At 49.3% G+C, this 13768-nt stretch overlaps 2 protein-coding genes across 2 annotated transcripts in view; one reads left to right on the plus strand and one right to left on the minus strand.

Annotated features, from left to right (window-relative positions):
- Positions 1-9293, minus strand: part of MXRA5 (matrix remodeling associated 5) — a 27499-nt gene extending 18206 nt beyond the window's left edge. The window contains exons 1-4 of the mRNA XM_027052918.2: positions 9156-9293; positions 6697-6915; positions 1152-1281; positions 533-923 (exon numbers count right to left, since the gene is read on the minus strand). Of these exons, the coding sequence (XP_026908719.1) occupies positions 533-923; positions 1152-1281; positions 6697-6887 (712 nt within the window). The 5' untranslated portion in view covers positions 6888-6915; positions 9156-9293. The remainder of the gene's footprint in view (positions 1-532; positions 924-1151; positions 1282-6696; positions 6916-9155) is intronic.
- LOC113597174 (translation initiation factor IF-2-like) lies at positions 9225-13148 on the plus strand. The gene is made up of 2 exons (XM_053202024.1): positions 9225-10318; positions 10839-13148. Exon 1 carries the CDS (start codon positions 9225-9227, stop codon positions 9993-9995), a length of 771 nt encoding a protein of 256 aa, XP_053057999.1. The 3' UTR covers positions 9996-10318; positions 10839-13148.
- Positions 13149-13768: the final 620 nt, after the last annotated feature.

Below are 13768 nucleotides of genomic sequence, written 5' to 3' on the forward strand. Positions count from 1 at the left end.
CTCTCTTTCTTCCTCCCCCTCCCCCCCATCAAAATAAATAAACTTAAAAAAATCTACTTTCTTGCAACTTCTGCACAGCCCTCCTGTTTTTTGTTCTCTGGATCAGTGCAGAACATCCCTGTCACCCATTCTCAAGAGAGACGTGTCACAGCCACTGCCAGCCTTCCCTTTTCCAAGCATCTTTGAACACCTCTTCATATAACAGGGATGCAGAGAAAGTCCCACATGTCGCCGTAACCCAGGGCTGCATGGAACACTCCAGATATTCAGTTTAGGACAACCATAGTCAACCATATAAAACTGAAAGATCACTGCCTCACAATTCCCTGAAGGAGACAGCCCTGAGAATTATGGAACGGAGGTGCCTCAACATCTACGCTGTAACCCTTTACACGGGAAGCTTCCTGCCATGCTGATTTGGTGATGTTCTCTTCACAAGACAAACCCATGGCACAATGCTGGATGACATAAGCTCTCCAGAAGGGTGGGCACCATGCAGGTGGGAGCCATGTTTGCCGTGCTCTCCTCTTACCTTTGGATCTGGCGTCCCATTCCAGAAACCCCTTCATCTTGCAGTCACACGACCACGGATTCCCATGCAGGTAAAGATTCTCCAGAAGAGGCATGTTCTGAAGCATCCCCGTGGGGAGAGTCGTAATCATGTTGTCCGCTAGGTAGAGGTGTCTGATGGTGGAGAGTCTGAAATAATCCAGAAACGTGAACGTGGAGAACGTGCCAGGGTGTAGCTGCTGCAACTTGTTTCCTTCTAAGTGGAGCAGCCTTAGGGAGGTTAGGCCATTGAAAGCTTGTGGGTGGATGAATTCGATCTTGTTGTGGTCAATGTGCACCCTCGTCAAGCTCCACAGCCCCTGCAGGGTCTGAGCCGTGATCACACGCAGCTTATTGTAGCTGAACTTGAAAACCTACAAAGGCAGGGGCGGAGTGGAAAAGCCTGTTTATAATAGACAAAGCCACAAGCAGGGACAGAAACCAGAACAAAGGGCAGAGAGGTAATGACATTAAGCTGGTTTTTAACGGAAAGAAAAAATCGGCAATTTTATTAATCGTTGGGGAGCAGTATGTCGTTTCCCCTTACTCATTAACAGTCGTAGAAGCTGCAATTCCTGATGCTCGTAAAAGCCCGGGTTTACCTGGAGAGAGCTGAGGTCTCTTAAAGCCCCGTCGGGGATGCTGGGGATGTCGTTGCCATGAATCATAAGCAGCTCCAACTTGCTCAGTCCCGCAAATGAGGTTTCTGACAAAGCCTGTATACTATTAAATCTAAAAAAAAAAAAAAAAAGAAGAAGAAGAAGAGTTGGAATAAGAAACAGTGAATACTGAAGCCCCATCTGGGAAAGATTCAGCAGTCTTCCCAATGTTGAGTCTGAGGTGTACTGGTGCCATTTCCTGCTTTGTATCCTTGTCCGTTTCTAGCGTCAAAAGGAAAATGACCTACTCTTACTGGCCTTCACTCGGTTCAGGAATATTCGCTGGATATTTTGACTAAGAATGTGCTAATGCAGCTAGAGGTGATTTCAGGGACACAAGTAGGATTTAGAGTCTAAAGGAAGCTGGTCCAATGGCCCCTTGTTGGAAACGTCCAATGGAAAGTGTGCATGATGATGGATGACACATGGGTCATTGAATGCAAAGAATGAGCATCGATGCCAAGGAACAGGCAGCTTGGGAAGGAGCTTTGCATCATGTAATGACAGGAGGAGGTACTCCAGGCTAGGAAGGACCAAATTAAAGAACGAAGACTAACACCAACACTCTGTTTCACCAGGACCAGTGGCCATTTCTGATGGATTCTCCGAATTAGTTGTAAACATTTTGGTCTCTTTTGGTTTTCGTGTCACGTCAACATTGGTAAAGATGTTTTCTTGGCCAGTTTGAAAATTCTTCATCTCCGGGACGCCTGGGTGACTCAGTCGGTTGAGCGTCCGACTTCGGCTCAGGTCATGATCTCGCAACGTGTGGGTTCGAGCTCAGAGCCTGGAGCCGGCTTTGGATTCTGTGTCTTCCTCTCTCTCTGCCCCTCCCCTGCTCACGCTTTGCCTGTCTCTCTCTCAACAGTAAATAAACGTGACAAATTTTTTTTAAAAAAGAAAATTCTTCATTGCTACCTTACTGATGGCACAAGGGAATCCCCAGAGTCAATGCCTAGAGAAGGCATTCTAAAATGAGTGAAGAATTCTGTATTGGAGGGCAGTTGCTTTGTGCCACTGCTTCTGCTGAAATACAACACATGTAGCCTGACATTATTTATGACTTCCCCATAGCACCTAAATAAAAGGAAATAGATGTGTAAGACAGTGAAGGTGAAATGCTCATAGCTAAATACAACAGACAACGCCAATTTCTTTCCTTTTTAAGAATAAGTTTTTAATGATTATTTAATTTGGGAGAGAGAGAGAGCATGCGAGCGGGGCAGGGGGCAGAGAGAGCGAGAGAGAGAGAAAGAATCCCCAAGCAGGCTCCGCACAGCCAACACAGGGCCCGACTTGGGGCTTGAACTCACGAACCGTGAGATCATGACCGGAGTCAAAATCAAGAGTCAGACGCTTAACTGACTGAGCCACCCAGGTGCCCCATTCTTATAAACACATATGTGCCCAAACCCTGATTTCAAAGTCAAGATCTGGCTAATGACTCCTCTAAGAGCCAGCCTGAGGAAGCATCACTTTTCAGCTATAAATTCCAGGAAAAATAACCTCCAACAGCAAAACCACTCGGCTTGATCGCTTGGACGTCTACAAAGAATGACTTTAAACACTGCATTGTTTTATAAGACCAACTTAGGCAAAGGAAACACTCGATGCAATGAAATGTATCCTGTCTCGTTAAGAAAACGCAATAGGGCTTTGGAGTGATGCACGGGTGAAATACAGTAAAAAGTAATCATGGCTGCTGTTTGCAGCATGTCAATGGACAATTACATAGAAAGGCTCCCCCTTCTGGATTAGACAGCATGGATATTGGACAGTGTCCAGAGAACCATTTGGGCATCACAGCTGAGTGGGGATGTGTTAGTGGCATCCAGTGGGTAGAGACCACGGGTGCTGATGAATGTCCCACAATGCACAGGATGGCCGCCCACAAAGAATGGCTCAGCCCTTAATATCAAGAGTGTTGAGATTTGGAAACTGCCCACGCGGAAGAGACGCTGCCTGTTGGTCTATCTATCCATCCACCCATTATCTATGTATGTATGCATGTATCTATCTATCTACCTACCTATCTATTCACCCATGCATCCACCCATCCATCCATCATCTATCTACCTATCCATCATTCCATCCATCCATCCATCTTCTACCTATCCATCATTCCATCCATCCATCCATCTTCTACCTATCCATCCATCTATCTATCTATCTATCTATTCATCCATTAACCCATTCACCTGTTCATCCATCATCTACCTATCCATTGATCCATCCACCCATCATCTATCTATCTACCCATCCATCCATCCATCATCTACCTATCCATTGATCTATCCACCCATCATCTATTTATCCATCCATCCATCCATCTGTCCATCCATCATCCACCTATCCATTGATTATTGATCCATCCATCCATCCATCCATTCATCTTCTATCTACCAATCCATCAATCCACAGATCCATCCATCTATCATCTATCTATCCATCTATCCATGCATCATTTATCTATATACCTATCTACTGATCCAGCAATCCATCCATCTATTGACCATGTATCATGTATCTATTATCTATCTATTATCATATATATCTATATACCTATCCATCTATCCATTCATCCATCCATGTATCATCTATCTATCCATCTATATATATATATATATATATATATATATATATATAATCTGTCTATCTATATATATATCTATATATATATATATATATATATAATCTATCTATCTATGGTAGTTGTTCAAGCCCCGCGTCGGGCTCTGTGCTGACCGCTCAAGAGCCTGGAGCCTGCTTTGGATTCTGGGTCTCCCTCTCTCTCTCTGCCCTTCCCCTGCTCATGCTCTGTCTCTCTCTCGGTCTCTCTGTCTCTCTAAAATAAATAAATAAATACAAACATTTAAAATATACTTGGAAAGGAATTTTTGAAAAAGCTCTGGGGCTGTGTCCAAACAGGAAACAGAGTTCTCTGTTTCAATGCCGACTCAACACCCTGAAAAAACATCTGTGCGGGAATGGGAGAGTTCAGCAGCGCTTTGCCAACAATCCCTCATTCCTTGAGAGCATGCTGCTCCTTCCAGATGGCGAAAACACAAATCAGACCCTGAGTCCCGTCTGTATTAGACATCGCCCTTGGTTCTTCCTTCCCCCCGTCAACAAAACGCACAATGACACTAACATCATCTCCTTGCAGACTGATTTCCCGAGACAGTGCTGGGATATAAGACTGATTTAGTGGGCACCGGGCTGGCTCAGGCGGTTAAGTGTCACATTCTTGATTTTGGCTCAGGTTCATGATCTCCTATTTCATGGGTTCGAGCCCTGCTACTGAGCTCCACGCTGACACCATGGAGCCTGCTTGGAATTCTCTCTCTCTCTGCCCCTCCCTGATCATGTGTGCACTCTCTCAAAAGAAATACATAAACGTTTTTGAAAAAGAGTGATTTGAAAAGGTGGCATGTAGATTCCTATGACCAAGTTAGCCGGGCGGAACTTATACACTCGCGTGCAGTGAAGCCATATTTTAGCTGTTTTGTTTTTTTCTTTAATATTACAGAAAACACCCGAAAATATTATTGCCATCAACAGGGAAAGGAAGGATCTCAGTATCTATGTACTGCTCCAGTGGCAAAGCTTTTGGGACCCAGTCATTTATAGTCTTTACCATACAAAGTCAGCTTAAAATGGGGCACCTGGGTGGCTCAGTCCATTAAGCATCTGGGTCTTGATTCTGGGCTCAGGTGGTGATCTCACAGTTCATGAGTTCAAGCCCCACGTCAGTCTCTGTGCTGACAGTGTGGAGCCTGCTTGGGATTCTGTCTCTCTCACTCTCTCTGTCTTTCAGAATAAGGAAAGTTTAACAAATAAAGTTGGTTAAAATGAATCCACCAGAAACTATGTTCCAGCTGAGAAGCTAGGTTTCACATGTACAAAATACTTCACTGCACGACGCCCTGTAGGACGCCACATCCTACTGTGTGCACTGCCAGGGGGTCGGGCTGGAGGAACCAGGGGGCTAATCACAGCCGGTGGGACCATAGGCTGAGAAAGACAGAAACGGTGCGGAGACAGGACCATCCTGCACATCAGGACACGCGAGAGAGGAGAGAAGTCACAGATAAAGTCTGTTTTCCTTTCTACAAAGCACGGCTCATCCTACCTGGATTCAAATCAATGGTACCTGCTGTTCCCTTTCTGTCTCCCACTTGCCAAATGGTAAGGCTGTAAGGGGGGGAAACTGGTTTAGCTATTAAAATCCCCTCTTCTAAGTGCGGGGGCGGGGGGTGCCTGGGTGGCTCAGTCGGTTAAGCACCTGACTTGGGCTCAGGTCATGATCTCACAGTTCGTGGGATCGAGCCCCGCGTGGGGCTCTGTGCTGACAGCTCGGAGCCTGGAACCTGCTTCCGATTCTGTGTCTCCCTGTCTCTCTGCCCTTCTCCCCGACTCGTGCTCTCTCTCTCAAGAATAAATTTTAAAACAAAATTTAAAAAAATTTAACCCCCTCTTCTGGCAAAGTCAAACTATTTCCCCCACTGAGTTATCATGATTCTGGTTGGATTTTCAGATACTCAAATCATAAGGTCTCTCAAGATCTTACTGAGAAAATTACTCAATGGTCTACTGCCTTCGATTAGGGAACTTTCTATCTTACTGTCTTAACTTTTCATTCTCTTTTTCTGCTACAGGACTTTACAAATACAAGATTTTTTTTTAAGCTTCTGCTATAAGATGCCAAGCACATTTACAGTTATTTGTTCATTGGCCATTGCGTTTCACTTAAAACATCCCGTCTGTGGCTAGTCACCAAAGCCTAAGTTATTTTTGTTGTTTTGTAGGTGGTAGAAAATAGCTTACATTTTTTGTTGAGTAAGTCCAAATAATTGTTTATTATTTAATTTGCACATGAGTACCTGCAATTTAAGGCAACTAATATTTATGTATACAAAGCATTTATGCACATGAAACGATATTTTAAAATACAAAACTATATGTCTCCACACAAATCTATATAAATATAAATCTACACGAATATAAATCTACCTGAAATGCTGCATAAAACCTCTCATAAAAAATATTCATATTTTAAATAGCTAAAAACTACAAGGACTTTTTATTCCCCCAAGAGCACAAGTGCATCATCCAGATAACTTACAGAATGTCGGAGAAGTCCAACTGATTTTTAAGTTATTTTTAGTAGTTTCTGAAGTCTATTGAAGTAATGTTTATATATTTATGTGTGTATCAGACACATTTGTATCTACTCTACGGTAGGCAATTGTTATCAAGGGAAATCTGTCGATACACTGAAGTTATCCAGGATGCCTGGTTATTAAATCATATGATAGCATTCCAGTTGACGGATAAATTCATATAATCGCCCCCAAAGGATTGCATTTACAGAAAGTCGTACGCATTGACAGTTTCGTAAATGCACGTACATGTGTGAAAAAACAAAAACGAAAACAAACACGCAACGAAAGAGGCTGAAATTGTTCAGTAAGAATGTGGTACAAACCCCAGATTGATTCTTTCCACATGTTTAGAGATGCCGGCGGGCACAGAAGCCAGGGACCGAAATGTGCAGTGGACCTCGCTGGGGACATAGCAGGCGCACGGGTGAGGGCAGGCGAGCGCGGCTGGTGGATGACCCCAGAGCAGAATCAGCACCACGGACAGGGCTGGCCACCGCGCCCGGGATGATGGCATCTTGTCCTGATTCGTTATCCCTGGACACCTGTCGTGGGACCACAGAAGGAGAGCCGTTTATTATCAGGTAGCGCGCGCACGTGCAGCGAACGTTCTTCGAATTGTGCAAGAGGGTTTGGGGCTTCCCAAGACATCACCGCATGGTGGCCTTCATTGACACAAGATATTCGGGCCAAGAGACTCGAAACTTATTTTCCTGATCTTTCCCCGCGATCTGGAACCATTATTTCGAAGGTCATCTCAATTCCTGACTTTGACGCTCCCGTTTGGAAATCTGACGCTGTGACGAGCGACGGTATGGAATGGATGGAGACCAGACACACAAAAATATACGTACATGTGTGTTCATATATACAAATGTACAGATATTCGTGTGTATATTTGCTTATCCATATAGAGAGAGGAGAGATATACTGGTGTTTCTATAATAATAAAGTAACAGATTAAAGTAACTATAATATATAGTTTTATGTATATAGTAACAATATATATTATAATATTCTTATAATAATAAAGTATCTGATTAAAGTAACTATAATATATAGTTATATATAGTAATATATATATTATGTTTCTATAATAATAAAGTAACTGATTAAAGTAACTATAATATATACTTTTATATATATAGTAATATAATATATACCATAATATTCCTATAATAATAAAGTATCTGATTAAAGTAACTATAATATATAGTTATATATACAGCAATATATATATTATGTTTCTATAATAATAAAGTAACTTATTAAAAACTATAATATATACTTCATATATACAACAATATAATATATATTACTATGATGTTTCTATAATAATAAAGTAACTGATTAAAGTCTCCGCCTCCAATGTTCATTCCGAGCCATTATATATTGTACATGTCGTTATTAAGAGTATACCCTTCTTCGAATGACATTCCTTGAGGTGTTCCATATGTCCTCTTACAGTGTTTAAAGGGTGCGCGCTCACCGAAGCAAAATGTATTCCACTACATGTGGGTGCGTGCGCTATAGGGGAAGAAGTTGGTGAAATCCGACATCAGATAAAGAGGAAAGGAATTGACCTATAAAACATGCGCAGTCAAAGAAACACGATCAGTGAGGCCATGCGCGCAAACATGGAAATGCGCGGATATTTCAAGCAACAGTTTAGAATATGCGTGGTTATTTATTATTATTATTAATTATTATTATTATTATTATTATTATTATTATTATTATTTTGTCCATGCTTTGCGCATCCGTTAATCATGTTATGTGTTTCTCACTTCTTGCAACGACTTTATTTAAAAATAATAATACACGTGTAAAGTGCGCAAAAGACACGCGCGTGCTCTGGGAAGGTGATAACCGCGGGCAACACGCTCTGATCCACTCGCTCAGGCTAGGAATCCGGCGCTGTTGGTCCTTTAAACAACCTCGAGATAGACACCTTCTTCGGCCCGAGCGCGTCCTCTCTTGCCGCCTTTCCAGAGGAGGGGGGGCTCAGTCTCCTGCAGCCTCCCCCGCCGACCGCGCCCGGAACGCGCGCTGTGCCCGCGGGCTACCCGGGCCCCCGCGCGCCGACGCCTTCTGTAAAGCCTCGGCTCTGGCCGGGTCGTCCCCGGAGACCGACAGCGCGCGCCCCAGGGAAGCCCGGACCTGGCGCCGCGCGCGGGGAGGCGCCCTGGGCCGGAGCCGCCGGAGCCGCCGGGGCCGCCCCGGGGAGTGGGGGGAGGGGAGGCTGGCCCCCGCCGTACCAGCTGGCCAGCTTCCAGCGCCGCTGTAAGGAAAATACGGGGTTTCCCGGAACGCGGCTCGGGTGGCCTTGCGGGGACCCGCGCAACAGGCGCCGTCCCTCCCGGGCGAAGACTTGTCCGGCTTCCGTGCAGCTCAGCCGCCAGCGGGCCGAGGGTCACCCACATTCCAGAATTCGAGCAGGAGGCGGGGGGACTCTAGCGCCCTCCGGGGAGGCCCCGCGGCTCTGCTGTCCCCTCCCACGCCAGGAGGGCTCGGGTTCCCTCGGGGGTCCCACGGGCGCCTCCCTGGAGAGCAGGGATGGGTAGGCGCGAGGTGGCCCGGGAAGGGAGCGGAGAGGTTAAGGCGACGGGGATCCTCCCGCCAGATTCAGCCTGTCTGTCCTTCCCAAAAGGCCCCGCAAGCCCCTGGCCCAGTGGCCTGTGCGCCCTCGTCCTCGCCCCCACCCTGGGCCGACCCCCAACTGCCCCCGCGCAGCAGACCCCGCGCCCCCTTCCCCGCGGGCGCCCAGGCCGCCCTCGGTCCTCACCTGTCCTCCGGAAGCCGCGACACACGGGAGCGGGGCGCCCTCACTCACCGCCGGGGGTCCGCCGGGGCCATGCCCTTCCCGGGCCGGGGGCGAGGCGGCGAGGCTTCCCAGCTCGGCGCGGCGAGCCGGCGCCCTTTTATTCGCGTCGCCGAGAGGCTTCCCCGAGTCCACGCCTCGGCCCACCCCCACCCTGCCCTGCCCCACCCCGGGGAGACGGGGCGCGGGCCCGAGCCCAGGGACCCTGGCCGCGCGCGCTGCGCTCAGCCCTCCTCGCGCCTCTTCATCGCGCCTCGCCCGCTGCGGCTGCGGGCGCGGCCGGGGCCCAGCGCGCAGCGGCTCTGGGACCGAGTCCCGCCGGTCCCGGAGCCAGGCCGGGGACTAGGGGCCGGGGGCGCGCCGGGGCGCCGAGCGGGGCTGCCAAACGGCCGCCTTTCCTTCCGGGGAAGGGACAAGGCGCGCGCTTTGCACCCCTCCGCGCGGTCCGGAGTTTGCTCTGGCGGCTTCCCCCGAACCCGTGTGCGGGCGGGAGCCCCCTCCGGCAGGCCCGGCTGCAACGTGAGACCCGCAGCCACGCCCTCCCGCCTCTCCGGTGGCTCCTCTCCCGGCCGCCAGACTCGGCCTGCCCGGAAGGTGGGAGCGCGCTCCTCCCGCCCCCACGAGCGGCCTGCGGGGGGCAGGGCGGGGGCGGGGAGCCGCGGTGACCCTCGGTGCCGGCTGCGGGAAGCTGGGGGCCACCTGGGGAGGGGGCGCGACAGCACGGCTGGAGAGCGCCGTGCGTCCAGGAGCCAGATGGGGACGCAGGGGAAGGGCACCCAGCTTCCAGAAGGAATGAGGGCCTGAGAAAGCTAGGAAGGGATCAGGTGAGGACATTCCGCGCAGAGACACCCCCTCCCCCCCCCCAGCCCCCGGAAGAAAGGACAGGGCTTCTGTGAAGAGAGAAAAAAAACTAGGTGTCCAAAGGCCAAGATTCAGGAGAAGAACATTCCAGAGGTCCTGGTAGAGCCTTTGCAAGGCCGGCCATGAGACGAGGAGTCGTAGGACGCAGCCGCAAAGGAGCCCGGCGTTCCGTTGCTTCTGATGCCTGGAGTCCGGGCTGCCTCGGTTTCTCCCAAGAAACACACGTGGGTTCCTCCGCGTCCCTTGTCCACGGTGTTATCCACAAGGTAGGTCATCAGTAGACGCTGGTTCATAAGTGGCTTGATTCACTTCCTCTATAGCTTTACTTTTCAGTCGTAAGTGCAGACCTATTTGGTGGGACTCGTTCTATCAATTTATAAAAATCTTGTCCCCACAACATCTTCTCATGTTTGTCTACTGAGCTGAACTGGAAGCTCACATCATTCTGCCCGTGTGCCTGTCTGGGGGGACCTCACAGTCACCCGGTCGCCCAGTCTGGTGGATCCTGGCTCCTAAGATTGTTGGGCCCAGTGGATGGGGCTTTGTACTCACCTCCCCGGCTGCCTTGGGAGGGACGCGCATTGCCAGTCTTCTGGGCCTCCTGCCAGCCTCTTCCTGCACCAGTCCCTTGTTTTCTCAATGCCCAGTGGGTCACCCAAGCTGGGAAGGTTGCCAAGGTGCCCGGAGGTGACATTCGACCTGCCAAGCTCTTCCCAGACTGTCCCCACCCCCTTGCAGCTGCTGTTTTGAACAAATGGTAGAGATCGTGCCTTCTTCTCTTGCCAGTGATGGGTGAACTGAATGAATGAGCGAACGAGGTTCAAATCTGCCAAGGAACGTGTAGATCGAAAAGGTCAGTCTGCAACTCACACAACAAATCCTTGCATATGGCATTACGGTTCTCAATGAGTGTGCCACGAAAGAAAGAAATCAGTGCTTTGATGTGTTCACTCCTTTTGTTTGGACACTCACTTGGGCTGCATTGGTTTGCTTCGTCGGGCGTTGAGTCCTTGGGTTGGAACCGTGTTTTAGGCATTGTGTAATCACCACCAGTGCCCACAGAGTTCCTTGAATCCACCAGAGGTAGAAACGCGTGTCGGTTGAGTTACAGTCACGTGTGTGATCGCTGTTCTACCACGTGGAGGGTGGGGAGGAAAGAGAACGCTGGCTCCTTCGAATGCGCTTGGGGCAAAGGAGGGATATTGACGTCCATATTGCCAGGGGTCCATGGGATTTGTGCTACTGACCAAACAACATATGTCTGGATGGATGCATGGTGTACCTAGTGATTTTGCCAGCTAGTGTTTTCCTTGTCCCCATTTCAACCAGAATTTTGACAATAGCTATGCTGTGGACTGGGTGGTGTCCCCTCGAATGCCCTACGCAGAGGCCAGTCCCCTCCATGGGGTTTGTATCAGGAGGTGAGGCCTCTGGGAGGTGATGAGGTTTCCATGAGGTCCCGACGAGGAAGGGACTCATGCCCTTGTGAGTAGAGATCAGACGTCGCGATGTCTCTGGCGAGCACGGGAGGTCTCGGCAAGAAGGTAGCCATCTGTGAGCCACAGAGAGGCCTCGTTCTGGAAGCCAGAGCCACAGGCATCGTGATCTTTGATCTAGTGGCTTTGCTGGCTCAGTCCCCAGCCTCCAACTCCTGCCCTTGACCTAACTGTTCTTCTAAGCACACGGGGATAAGACAAGCTCATGGCTCAGAGGCTCCCTACAGTCCTCTGCTGTGGGGGACCCACCATCAGTGTGTGTCATCTGAATTATTGTGAGAACCTTAGGACCCGTCTTGTTAGAAGGGTACAGACGGTCCCAGCGGTCGGTAACTGAGTCACACAGCGGGGCTGAAGCCACTCCCTCCTCCTGGTTTCCTGGCTGGGTGGCCTGGAATATGCTATTCGACCTTCCTAACATCAGCTTTTCCACATGTGAAATAAGGACACAAGTGATGCCCCCTTGTCGGTGCTGTGCGAGGCAGTAGGGTATCTGTCCTTAATGCGGATGATCCGGTGAACCGACCGTCATTTATTTTTAGTGCGTTCTTGTGTCTTTTGTGTCCCTTCCCCCAGCCCTTCCCCCTAATCAAGGCAGGATCCCTGCAGGGACGGACGGGCTGTGGCTTTTGAATGGGAAAGTTTACTATTCCAAGCGGGGCCCTCCATGAGCAAAGAGTGACGTGGCTCTTTGCTTGACAGGGATTTTAAACCTCACTTCTGAGTCACGTGACTGCCCTGGCCGGCTGCTGTCAGGCTCCATCACCCCGGGAAGGACTGACCCTGAACCCTGTCCCATGACCAGGAGACAGAGAAAAGAGCCTACACAGGAAACTTCTCCTCGCGTAGCTGGGAGCGAGGAGGCTTGTTTCCTTTGTTTGTTCACACACCGCGCACTCGGAACTCTCCTGCTCCATTGCCTGTACGAAAACGCTTCCAGATTTTCTCGGCAGCATAATTTAAAGGGGAAAAGACATCAGAGGCTCAGGGCAGATCTCCCGAGCACAGTCGAGTTAGTGTCTCTGCCCACAAGGCTGGGGAAAACTCTGCTCAGCCAGTAGGGCAGCGACGTGCAGAAAGTGCATCGTGTGCAGCTGGGAAGTCAGTCAGGCCCGTGGTGGGGACTCCGCTCCCCATGACTCGTGTCTAGAAGGGATTCTGGGCAACAGGAAGGGTGTTGACCCCTGGCCGCCTGTTAGGTGAGCAGAAGCCCCTTGAACAAGGAAGGTCATGGGCACATGGTCCTTCACGCTGGGTCCCCAAATGCTGCCGGGTGCAAAACCACCGCAGGGGGATGAGGTCAGGGAATTATCAGTCTGTCCTCCGTCCCCACCACGCAGGCCAGCGACAGGCAGACGTGGGGGCAGGCGAGGGGGCGTCCGCACATTCCAGAGCATGGCCTCCAAGGCCTCCACGCTGGATGGCACTTTGGTAAACACCAAGCCCTTTGTCCCTTTGCAAAATAAAAACCACACAAGGTCTCGACCTCAACGTGAAAATATTCACTGGAGAAAGGGGTCCTACAAACGGTGAATATGCAAAGTTCTACAAAGTGTTGTAAAGACTTTTTAAAAAAAGGTATTTTTTTTTTTTTTGGACGACCCATTTTGGCCCGCATTCATGCTGATTCTACTTTTGTACATGCGAGCTGTCTCTAGGAATGCAAACCCAGTAGCTTCTAGGGTATTTCCGGGGGAAGCTGGCCCAGACGACAGAATGAAGCAATGTCATTAAAAAGCTCCTTCTGAGGCTGAAGGCTGCTGAGACCCAGCCCTTCAGTGGGTCCCCTAAGGACATTTCCCTGGGGATTCCTTTTGCGAAGTAGGTTGCGTAACCTCACTGATGGACAGAAGATGCCTTCTGGACACGGTTTAGGCCATTCTGAATCCTACAAGTAGGAGGGAATCCTTGTGCACAGTGGCCCTACCCTGCATGTCAGGGAATAGAAATGTGCTGATTTCCCCCGTTGGTATAAAGGCAGGTGTGTGTTTGTCTTAAACATCCGGAAACAAAATGAAACGAAACAAAACAAAGCAAAACCCAAGCAAAACAAAACACCCAAATGAAATCCAAAGAAATTATCCACATGCCTTGGAATGTGGTGTCAAAAGATGTAAATACAAGTCATTTATGAATAAACTGGGGGAAATACATGACTCAAATGATTATATAAATCTCTGGAGGAGAAAATGACACGCCCACACAAGACACTGAATTCTT

Source organism: Acinonyx jubatus, chromosome X (genome assembly GCF_027475565.1).
Source record: "Acinonyx jubatus isolate Ajub_Pintada_27869175 chromosome X, VMU_Ajub_asm_v1.0, whole genome shotgun sequence".
NCBI lineage: Eukaryota > Metazoa > Chordata > Mammalia > Carnivora > Felidae > Acinonyx > Acinonyx jubatus.